Genomic DNA, 12953 nt, shown 5'->3' on the forward strand with positions numbered 1-12953 from the left:
TTTTAAAATAAAAAGTGAATGAAATGTCAGAAACTAAATTTCCGATTCAGATAAAAATCTTTGCAGTAAATGACTCCAACATTTTCAGCCTATTGAAGTCTCAGCATGGAACTGATAGCACACTAATCCAAATCGCATCATGATATGGATGATTCAGTGCAATTGCATTTTTTCCAAAGAAAATGTGGTAAGGAGAAAATGAAGAACATTTATTTTCTAAGAAGCAGTGTTTACAAAAACATATCTGGTGAACAAGAATCAGACTTCACCTAAAAATAGTTCCAATCCAGACACAAAAAAAGAATAAACACTGCCTCTTTTGAAAAATTACAATATTTTACTTTTCAACAACAATGAACAAAGCTCTTCAAAAACTCGTGGCTCATTTTAAACCCATTTTTTAAAATAAAATAGAATTCCTGAGAAAAATTGGACCTTGAAACTTTAGAGAACTTAGACAAAAAAAAAGCATAACAACCTACTTATGACAAAAACATGAGCCAAACACTTGTTGCAGTGTTATAATTTACTGAGAATTAGCCATATTTGATTATCTAATACTGTGAAAAGGCTACTTTTGAGACAGGCGTACAGTATCAAATACTTTTTTCTTCAGTTTCTTAAGTATATTTTGTATGATTTATTTAGCTCAACAGGAGACATCGGCTAATCTAAGAACTCATTTTTCCTGTTTTGTATCTTTAAGTTACAGCAGTACACTAACCAGTTGGCAAAGACACTACTATACTTTTAACATCTATCAATAGGATAATGCATTGACATTTGTGAAATTATCATTGATGTACATAATCAGAATAGTGGGAGGTGACTGCAATTTTATTGTACCACTGAATGGTGCAATACAAAGAGTGTACCTGCAACATTCAAACTAAATTGGTGTTTAATATTGTTTTTTAGAATTGATCCTTTAGAATTTGTCCTTAGTTTGCTCAATTTTCTACAAAAAACAGTTTATACCTAGATCTTGACTGACATGTGCTGACATGCAGTACAACTTATTTCTGCAGAACGTTTTAAAAAGCAAGATATTAACTGCAGCAGGCATAAAATCAATGATTAAGGTCTATCTTATTAATAATTAGTTGCTTAAGTGATTTATTTATACATTTCATTTTCAATTTGTTCTGTTTTAAGTTTTAATACTCTAGAAATAACTTCCATCCAAGATTACAATGCTGAGTGTTTTCCACTCACTGTTTACCTAATGGGTAATCTGGACAAATAAGAGGCAATTTCAACATGGATTATTATTAATTTTACAGATTTTTCAAAAACAGGAAAAAAATATGAAGTTCCTTGATTTGCAAAATGAGAACACTGTGCCATAACTTACATAAGAGAGAAGAGCATTCAGCCTACCTGACCCCTTTGTGTCAGAAAGAAGAGAGGATTTACAATGAATCTAGCTGAATACAGATAAAAAACAGCAAGGGCATCAAAATGTTATTTTCTGATCAAAATACATGTACCTCAATGAATGTGGATTCTTGCCTCTAGTTGATGAAATACTTCAAAGACTACATAAGAACAAGTTTTGTCTTTGAAATGGACTCCAAACCTACAAATGGTAACTTCTAATTTCTGGTTCACTTTGGCCTTAACGCCCTAAAGAAAGGCCAGTCACAGTGCCAACATACTACAGCCCAAAGTTGTGTTACACTTTAAACATCCAACACACTTAGAGCAAATGTTAATTCCCACTTTGCACTTCCTCACATTTTCCATTTGTGTCCTGTGATATATATTTCACTATTTAGTCTGACGATGTCTGTTGTGCCCTTTGAGGGCCTTGAATATTTTTGAATACATATCAGACAAATTACTTCCACAAAAAAATAACGGAAACACCATACAGTACATATCATGGCATTTGTTTGGTACATAGTGTACCCTGACAATTTCCTCAAATTTTTGACAGGTTTATGAGTCTTAAAATGTCACAGCCTTTTAGTGCATTGTTTCTGGTCATACACATGGCTTACACATTTCTTGAAAACTATTAACTCATACACCTTGGCCTTATATTTATGTAAAGTATATGCCTGACTCTTGAGTAATAATGGCATCAGTGTACTCTTCCCACATAAGTAACCTGAGACCTGCATCTAAGGAAACAAAGAAGCCATCAAAGTGTATATTAATGCAATCTGAAATGCGTTAATAATAAGAATCACAAAAAAATAACAAACCTTAGATAAAATACTGTTCTAAAATTCTAAATTTTGAATATCTTAGAAAATTTGGTTTAAAATTTTTATTTAAAAATGTGCTCCCCTCCTATTTGAATATTGTTTTTCTCTTTGCTGTACTCCTGCGTTGATGTACTGTTTTTCATTTTAAAATATTAAATATTTTGAATATGTCATATCATATACAACATATCAGAAGGATATTGCAAAGCGTCAGTCATATAGAACATTACTGCATTGCCAAAAAGATCAATTGCAGAGTATTTCTGTAATAAAAAGAATTTCTGTGCTTTAAATATAATATTGTGCTTTAAATTATAGAAATTTTCTTGTAGTTCATAGGTAACTGACCACATCTTTTCAACAAATATTTATGCTTATAAATGCAACATACAGTGCTTCCATTGATGCCTTTGATAACATCAAAATTAAAAATATAAAGCATTCTTCACTCGTTTAAAACTGTAGAGTTGCAAAGCTTGGCAGACTGTGCAGAGGTAAGCAGTTATTTTGTTTTGAACAAACGCAAGTACAACTTGCTCCCTAAGTAAATTTTAATGAGGAGTTTTTAAACCCACAGAGTCCAGTATATTACTTTAAAACTCGCCTTAATGGAAAGCCTGACACTGCAACTTGTGTGTTCGCATACACACTGCCAAGGGGGCAATAAAATGAGGGCTGATACTTCAAAAGAAAAGCAAGGCTCTCAGCTTTTATTACAGGTCCCAATGGGTTAATTATGTCCGAAACCCTATGGCTGTAAGATTTACAAATCTGTCTGCTGCCAGAGTGAGAATAACCCCACTTCCATGAACAGTCCTGATTCGTTGTATCCCCAATCCCCTTACTGTCATCCAGGGCTTTTTTTCCCATAAATACAGTGAGTTCAGCTCCTTGGTCCTCTTCCTTTAATAAACAGAAACAAACAGCAGCCACAAAAATAAAAAAACAATGTCTGTTTCATAACTGTATAATGTGGAATGAGAGGATAAGAGGACCAAAACAGAAACTGGAGCTAAACGATGTCAAGCTCCAATGGTTCAGAAATGCAATCCCAGATTCAGATTTTGATAGATAAATTTGAAGCTTCTGATATACATATATGCGTCACATGGATGCACTGAAATCACACACTTCTACATAAGAGATCAATACCATCTGTGTCCATATGTGTCTTGAATGCAAGTGAAATGTGTTGTGCCACAGACTGGCAGACAGCTTGACCCATGGAGATGTTCCACCATTCTATCTGTAAATGAACTTCTAAATTAGCACTATTACAGTATTATCTGATGGTGATTGAGAAAGGCATCCAGCATCTTCCCAACTACCCCCAAGGTTTCAATCTGGTTATCCACTAGGCCTGTGCATTTCACTAACTCTAGATTGAGTCATGGGCAACCCTTGCCAGTTAAGGATGAACATTATTACTATGCAACTCACAACTGGCAGCCCACTGAAGGTAAGCAGGTGTGAGCCTGGTCAGGAGACCTCCTGGGAAAAACTAAGGTTGCTGCTGGAAGAGGTGTTAGTGGAGCCAGCAGGGGGCGCTCACCCTGCGGTCCATGTGGGTCCTAATGCCCCAGTATAGTAACAGGGACACTAAACTGTACACAGGCACCCTTCTTCAGGTGAGACATAAAACTGAGGTCCTGACTCTCTGTGGTCATTAAAAATCCCAGGGCGTTTCTCGAAAAGAGTATGGGTGTAACCCCGTCATCCTGGCCAAATTTCCCATTGGCCCATAGAAATCATGGCCTCCTAATAATCCCTATCTATGAATTGGCTTCATTAATCTGCTCTCCTCCCCACTGATAGCTGATGTATGGTGAGCGTTCTGGCGCACTATGGCTGCTGTTGCATCATCCATGTGGGGCTGCGCATTGGTGGTGGTGGAGGGGATCCCCATTACCTGCAAAGTGCTTTGAGTGGAGTGTCCAGAAAAGCCCTATATAAGTGTAAGCAATTATTCATCAAGCATAGCTAAAGTCTCTCTGATGACTACAGTTCGGTTAATAGGTTTTACAGGATGTCCAGTTGTGTTAACAGACACAGCTGTTTCTGTGCAGAAGTGTTGCATACATCTGACCTTGAGTGGGTCAATGACTGGTACTTCCTGTCTATTACTAGGTCTGCAGGAGTCCAGCAATAGACTCTTAAAACCTAGGTAACTTCATATTGTGATGTTCCTGTCAGCAACATTCTTGGGAAAGGCTCCTCTTCGCTTTCAGAGAACCATGGTCATAAATGCAATGGGATTAAAACTATTAAAACTAGAGGTCCTGTGTGTCTTACAGGTACAGATGCAGCCATTCAAAATGCACGGTACAAACCCGCGGTATGGTAAACTACCCACAAGCCACCGCAGGGCACCGCGGTAAGTGATTGGCTGGCCAAAATGACCGACAGGGGCACTCGTGGTGCATACCACTTAGTATTGAATATTTATATGGAATTTTACCACTAAAGGGAAATTTTAGTAGCTGAGCATAAAAAGAAGAGGAGCATAACACATCTGAAGGTCATAAACTATATTAATTTAGGAACATAAACATTGCTGTATGTAAACTGTACTGTGTATGGCTGGTCTTGGTAGATAAAAGAAAAAATACACACCAGTCTTCCATTTCTCCCTAAACATTTTAAGCATGAAAGTTTTATGAAACAGTACCCAAATATGCGATTGCTGTATAGAATGAATTTTAATTGAAAAAAAAAAATTAACACGAAAATTAAGCTGTTTACATCTTCCGCCTGAGAACAGTCACCCGTTGCTACCCAACGCATAAACACAGCCACTAACTAGCAAAGAGAGGACATTAGCTAGCCAATATGCTAATGAAATAAATGATTATTTTGTTTATTTCTTTTGCACATTTATCTGAACATTTCCATCGATTGTACAAGCACTTGGAAACTGTCCAATCCCTAGTTCATCAGGCATTTTCTTTTATGCTGCGGGCATTCTCCCGGTCTGGCGCGGTCTGTGTCTTCTAGGATATAATGCCAGCGATTTTTTGTTAAATTTGGGTTTCCAATAACGCTGCAGCAAACTCTTGTTTTTATGTCCACTATAACAGACAATCTCCTTTGCTTTTAACTGGGCGTTTAATAAGTTCCTAAAATGAAAATGATTTACTTTATTTCCCTCACGGGATCAATAAAAGTATCTATCATCTATCTAAACTATGGGACAGAATTCTGGGGTCTCCCTATATCAGAGATTACGGTAGGGCTTCAGAATGGTGATTGGCTGACACCAGCTGACACCCCTCTGATTGGAGAAAAAAGACGTGCTGGTCTGCTATACATACTGTACCAGGAAGAGGATTTCTTTCTATTCGAAATGTGTATTTTAAAAGTTGGGAGTTTAAATAAAGTTGATGTTTTATCTAGGGGCTGCTCGCTCGTCTGCGTCTGAAGAGCGGCTTCTAAACTGTGAAAACATGTGTCTGTCTTTCCGTAGGGGGAAGGGAATCTGATCTGCAAGGCCCTTTGGCTACAATAGTAAAAAGAAGGCGCTCACTCTCTCTCTCTTTTTGATTATTACATCCAATAATCGAAAATGACACAATAAACATAATAACGACCAACCAACAAAAACAACCATATAAGCATAATACCAACCAAAAACAGATAATAACCACGATACAAAATCAAATATATCAAACCATTAAACTCTCTCAAATTCCTCCAATTATCATTATCCCGTCCCTTATGCAAAACCAAACCCTCCTCCCATCCCAGTTTATCCTCTTTATCATAAACAAAATCCACCTCAATTTTCAACATAAAGCATTACACAAAATCAATACCTCAACACTCCATACTCAACAACGATAATTCACAAACAGCCAGAACGTTACTCCACATTCCCAAATAGACCTAATTTCAATAGCCCCGCCCCTTATGCAAAACCAACTCCCCTCCCCTGTTCTCTCTCTCTGCTGGCGTTTGTAATCGTTTTTATCTTCAAATAAATTTTAGCAAAGTCATGTATTATAAAAATCTTAAGCTTGCCACGCCCGGACTGTTACACCAAAGCATTAGCATGTTAAAGCGATTTCATTGAGGAGCCTAGCTTTCTTAACTAGTAAGTACTGTACTTACTTGGTTTTGGAGGGGGGGAGGTGTCTTTCGCTAGAAATCTCGCCCCCTTCTACTTTGAAAATACCTGTGAAACCGGTTTAATTCGTCACAGCCAGCACTCCCGCAGAGAGGGGGGTTGTACTTGCAGTGTATCAGTATACAGTAGATGGGAAAGCCAGAGCCGACCGCTACGCCACCCACGTGTTATACTCTTCATTAATGTCTAAGCCGGAAGAGGTGAGGTGAGAGAGGTGAACATTATTACGCAGAAGACAAAGATAGCGATTTACGTTGCATTGTGCTGCTGTAATACAGTTTTAAATGCAATTGCAATTTCCCTCACGGGATCAATAAAGTATCTATATCTAAATAATTAAAAGTCTAAACAGTATCAGCTTTATTTATGGGTTTTAAATAAAGGCTATTTAAACGCGATTTAAATCAATATAAATGTTTATATTGTAACGCATAGGTGACTATTCATTGTTATTAAAATGACTTAAATTCGATCATGTTGTGATATTTAAAAATATAAATTTGTTTGGTGCGAGTGAAGTTTTATTTAATCTCTGAGCCAGGGAAACGTTTTATTTTTTCAAAGACATGTTTGTTAAAAAAAAAAGTAATGGCTCCAGCGGGATTCGAATCAAATTCTAAAACTATGCTTGTTGACTTGTCGGTAACACGTTAGTTAAAGACTTCGATGCCTAAAATGTTTAGGGAGAAATGGAATACTGGTGTGTATGTTTTCTTTAAAGTACCGAGACCAGCCATATACTGTATGTTTATGTTCCAAAATTAATATCGTTTATGGCCTTCACACGCGTTACAGTATACTCCTATTCTTTTTATGCTCAGCTACTAAGATTTCCCTTCAGTGGTAAAATTCCATATAAATATTCAATACTTAAATGGGCACAGTAAAGACACTAAATATACATATACATACTGTATACAGTACAGTTCGCATACAGTAATATGTTTATGTTCCTAAATCAATCTCTTTTATGAGCATGTGAAAGGCATGGTGAATCGGAGATTCTCAAAAATTACTGTACTTTGCATGATTGGAAACAAATGCGTGATTGTGAAATGCTGTGGTGTTACTTTTACAAAGACAGTCAATGAAAAAAAGAATGTGGACCAGGGCAATACTTTGAGTTTACAGCTTGTCCAAGGTCATTCATTATTAATACTATTAGTAATATCTTTGTTAAAGACTTTGATGGCGACAGCTCAAACATGAGAGGTTGAGCTTTATTAGCTCCACCTTGCGGAAATTCCGGATACGATTATTTTACTTGCGGTACTATATAATTTACGGTAACTCGCGGTAGACTTCGTAAAGCGCACCGCAAAATAATGCGGTATCGCCCGCTTGTTTTAATTGGCTGCATCTGTATGTGGTTGTAAAAAAAAAATATTCACAAAGAAATTCACAAGCATAGAACTGTATAACTATGTATGTTTTTGCACAATGTTGGGTATTTTATACTCATGGAAGTAATTAATGCAAAGCAGATGCAAGGCTGAACATTTTCAACAGATAAAGCGAAACCTCTTCTAATTTCACAATTAAAAAGGTTAATCAGTTAGTGTTCCGTAATCTGGGCATGAAAAATCATTTGATTGTTGCAGTGTTTTATCAACATATGAATGGAATATTAAGTGGCTTAATGTATAAATAGTCATTTAAAAAACTAAAGGCAACATTGTTTTTTGTTGAATGATTAAATCTTTACTACCTGACTCTTGCAGTTGTTAACACTTCCACACCCTGTTATAGTAATGTTCTGTTACTTTTTAACTATCGTTCTAGTTTTATCTGACTGCTCTGTCATGTTTGGACAAAATGGTATATGCCTCTTGGCTAGGTCATCATTGCAAATGGGACTTTGTTTTTAAATGAATCATCTGGTTAAATACAGAAGTATTAAATTGCTTTCTAAATCACTCCGAATTATCGTGTTCGACCACAAATGAAGCTGAATTTTCAGACTTCATTAAGCCTGATGAAATACAGCCTGAAACCAAAACTCACACTGTTACCTGAATAAGCGTAGAGGTAGGTAGTTGAAATAAATACTCTTTGTATATTAACTCCGCATTGATCCTTGATCTTGGATTCAGGCTGCTGTCGACAACACCAAATTCGATTGCCTCATTATATACAGTGGCTTGCACAGGCATTCTTTATGACCACACACACACATAAAAGTGAACAAATAACAAAATAACAAAATAAAATGTCCACCTTTCAGAATACCTCCCGAAGGCACTAAATAAAGGTCTCCACTTGCATTGAAGAGGCAAACTGAGCCCTATAACTTAAAATCAGTATCTAAAATCATTAGAGGGCTGTGAGGGTACAAGTGTAGGGTGAAGCGATTTCAGTTAATCGGTTTTCTATGAATTGGTGGACAACATTGCTCTTGCTGCCTGTCCTCCATCAAAACTCAACTCTGCTGTTTGTGCTTGCAGTGGGAAAAGAAACCCAAGGCTACGTAGAATGCATGTGACCTTTACGTCTTCTTAGCTGGTTCAAGGGATGCAGTAGTGATACAAGTTTATTAAGTTGGCTATTCCAAAAATAAATAATTATAAATTCACAATTAAAAAAGGCAAATCAAAGAACATTCACAGTAAATGGATTTACATTTGAAAGACGACAAATGTTTACTATTGTTTTTCACACCTTACGTGAACAAACTGATTTGAATAGATATATCTGTGATTCCAGTGGAATTGAAAATGGTCCATTACTGTACCTCCGTCTGTGAATTAAACTGAAGCATGACTGTGTATTGTTCTTAAATGTGTAGGAGCTTTTTAAATTCTCTTTTTCGCTTACACTTAATGAGTCTCTAACATATTTCAATTTCCTTGTGGAATTTTAAAAAAAGGACAAGCAAATGTGCTATGGTGAAACAATAGAGAGAGGGCAGGCTCTGATCTCAGACAAAGCACTGAACATTTGCTTTGGGTTAATGCAGGTCAGCTGAATCAAATTCTTACCTTCTCTTTCTTCTGCCTGGCAGAGTCCTCTCCAGACAGCAGGGTTTTGTAGTAGGAGCTCCTCTCAGCAGTGAAGTGGACCTTGGACAGAGCATGCTCCACTAGGGCCACTGACAGATTCACCCCATCGATGTGAAGCCAGCCAATGAAATTCCCAGCCTTGTCCATGCTTTCAACCTCCACTTCCACCTAGGGAAAGGGAAAAGGAAATACCATCAGCATGTTCGCCACAGATGTGCTTGGCATCAAGTACTACTTCACACAGGAGTGAGTACCCCCAAAAGCGTTAAAAAAAAAAAGATCAAATCATGTGAACTGGTTAAAGCAATAGGTTTATTTTTAGTTTATCACGGCAATTTAAATCATAAACGCAATGTCTTCCAATCTTATACTGTAGTGCAGGAAACTGAACTGACTCTCAAAGATATTCACTGCTTGCTGGAAAACAAATGAAAAATGACACTTATCTGACATTATAGGCATTATATCGATTTTAAAAATTATCCACAGCACAAATCTGAGAACAGCTGCTGGCTGAAATGCTCTCTTTTTAAATGCTTCTCTTTTAATGGAATTTTATTCATCTTTGTCATTCAACTTATAAAGACACTTAGCGATCATTGTCCGGAGGTTGAAATGTGTCATGAAGCTGAGCTGTTTAAACAGGAATTTTTATTTTTTAAATAAATTAAATATTACATGAAGGCGTGTGCACTGGGCTTAGGGTGGTGTATGGTAGGGTTAATGCATCTACTGGATGCATTTAATGTATTATCTCTTTATTTTAACACCTTAAGAATACTTTACAAATTTACTGATAATACCTAGCATAATCTGAGCAATGACCTCTGAAAACTAGACAATGTTGGAATTTCATAGCTTTAAGAAAGTTTAGACGTGACTCCTTTTATTAAGCCTATATTTATACCTCACAATAAATACCATGACTAGCTGTAAATGAAATATTCAGAAAGACCAAAAAACATCAATTGGAAATCAGAAACTGAAAACTGACTAATGGATGCAGACTTAAAATATGGATATTCATGACTTGGGGAATGATTTATTATTTTAATTTACTATGAGACAGCATGTAAAAATGCAAAATATTAAAATGCTAAAATGTTTTCAATGTGAAAAGCATTTTGCATTAATATAATTTCAATTATTGCACAACTTTCATACAGACAAAACAGGTTTTTTTTTAGTCATGCAGGAACAGCAAGAACTCTTCTTCAAAAACTTGAGGCAAAAACCCATCAGAGGAGTTAATTCTGTGTATCAGTGACATGTGCCAGTCCCTGTGGCTGGTCCCTTGCACTCAAAAATCAATAAGCACCTATTTGAAATAAATCACTCTAAAAGGCTCATCTCAAGAGCAGTTGACCGATACAGAATTATATTAGCCACATCACCACAAAGTGCGCTTTCTAGGGAGTCAAAGAAACATAAAAGGCAGATCAAAGGAAATAACACCATATGGAAACTGCATGTGCAGGTTTTTTTGCAGTACAAATATACAGTTACACAGCAAAAAAAAAAAACAAATACATTTTTATAGTAAACATTTTCCATATCTACAGTAAGTGTATTAGTATTATAAGTTATAAAGCCTAGCTTCCTCTAGGATGTCCTTCTTTAACTTCATTACTGGGAAATCTGAACCTTTAGCTGCTGAAGTTTCCCTAAAGCACTTTCACTGCAACATCAAGATTTTGAAGTCAGATGAATCAATTCTTAACTCTGAAAACCAGGTTAGGATTTGAAATGATGAATCCCAGCTGTATAACCAAAGCATCAATGAATCAAGCCTTTAAGACACTGATGCCTGTGTCAACAGGACTGATATACAATTAACATTGTTAAACGATATAATAAAGCACTGTCATAAAATCTGCTGTGTACATTCAATATTAAGAAATTAAAATGCCAAGAAAACTAAAGAATAACATTATAAATCTAAACATTTTAAATCCAGTTTTCTAAAAATCAAAGGCAAGTGTGGATTAGTGGTTAGGACTAAAGTGGAGGACTGGGGACAATGGCTTTGGAGTGTTGTACAAGGTACTTCACTTGCTTTCTTCTGTATAACAATGCCCAGTTATACAGTGTACTGTAAATGGGCACAGGTAAGTTTTGATAAAAGTGGCGGTCAAATAAATTAATACGAAAGAAAATAAAACAGCCAAAACACTCATGGATAAATTACACTACTATATACAGTATTATTACATGACAATTAAGCATCAAGGATGCATGAGGCAAGGAATTAAGATCTTAAAAGTACAATCTATGATAACCTGAAGTTGCACTCATCTGGAATGAATTACATAAACTATCCTTAAATGACTCCACCTGTTCTGTTTTAACATCCCTTGGAAAAAAAATGCATTGAAGCACAGAAAGCAAAACAAGGAAAAATCAATAAAAATAAACAAACAGCAGTTTTGCTCTTGTATAGCACTGTGTCATGCTCACTGATGTTGATGAAGGTGGTATAGACAAAACCTTGACCCGTCACTAAAGAGGACATTATTCCACCTTGGGCACAACCTTAGGGACTGCTCACATTTCATTGTGTTGGGATGGTGGTGATGGGGTTGTCTGCCCAGCAAACTATGACCATTTACCTGTTTCCATACAGTTCTTGTAACCTGACATGTTCAATTATATGCTATTGGTAATGCTAAATGATCAAAGATGGAGCATGATGATTTTGATCTTGGTGAGGCTTTTTGATGTGTGGTTTCTCAGATTGGGACCTATTACTGATGAACTCTTTGGCTGCAGTACCGTGCCAGGTTATAAATTTATGTCCCTGAGCACACCAGATGGGATAGACATTATGGACTTAATCGAGCCTCTGACATACTGATGTCACAAAGGTGCTGTTCTCTTCATATGCAGAGCACATTGGCTACTACTTGTGTTTTTCTATTTCAGTTTTGACCAGGCATGACGGTCAACATGTTAGATGCTCCCATTAGCTAATGATGTGATTTAGCACTTATGCAAAAGTCAAAGTCACACAGGTATACCACGTTGACTCATGAATGATCAGTTAATCAAAGATAATGACACCAAATATGTTTGGTCAGCATCCAGTTTCTTTATACATTAGTTTTCAAAAAACAAATACTCAGGGGGATAAGCATAATTTTATTCTCTGTACAGTACATGTACGACAACAGCATACATCATATGCCAATGTCTTGCTGTACCCTTAATAATCCACATTGGAATACCTTGCTATATCCCTTTTCCGCCTGGGAAGGAAAAAGTAATCACACTTCTCCCCCAGTGACCTTTCTTTTGCTACAAACAAGATTGCTTGGTCTTACACAAGCAAAACCCAGTGCAATCTGCAAGGGAAATAACTCGAGTTTTAATGAATTTAATTAAACCTGCTGACATCACAGCAGTTATAAAAAAAAATTAAAAAAGGGCTCACTGTAGGGATTTGCGAGACTGAAACTGCTTACACTAACCAATTATTTACTCATTACAAAATTTTGTATCCTAAATGAAAATATTTGATATTGATTTTTTGTTGTTGTGAGGAGATAGGTGCTGAAATACAAATCAAATCCTAGACATCATGGCTGCCATGTGGCTAAAATCTTCCGGAAACCCCTATCT

At 36.4% G+C, this 12953-nt stretch overlaps 1 protein-coding gene across 1 annotated transcript in view; it reads right to left on the reverse strand.

The window, feature by feature from the left end:
• The window catches only part of snd1 (staphylococcal nuclease and tudor domain containing 1), a 304678-nt gene that overhangs the window by 91931 nt on the left and 199794 nt on the right, over positions 1-12953 (reverse strand). Inside the window, exon 17 of the mRNA XM_088645522.1 lies at positions 9315-9503. Coding sequence (XP_088501648.1) covers positions 9315-9503 — 189 coding nt within the window. The remainder of the gene's footprint in view (positions 1-9314; positions 9504-12953) is intronic.

The sequence above is a fragment of the Lepisosteus platostomus genome, chromosome 9 (genome assembly GCF_059453375.1).
Source record: "Lepisosteus platostomus isolate fLepPlt1 chromosome 9, fLepPlt1.hap1, whole genome shotgun sequence".
Lineage (NCBI taxonomy): Eukaryota > Metazoa > Chordata > Actinopteri > Semionotiformes > Lepisosteidae > Lepisosteus > Lepisosteus platostomus.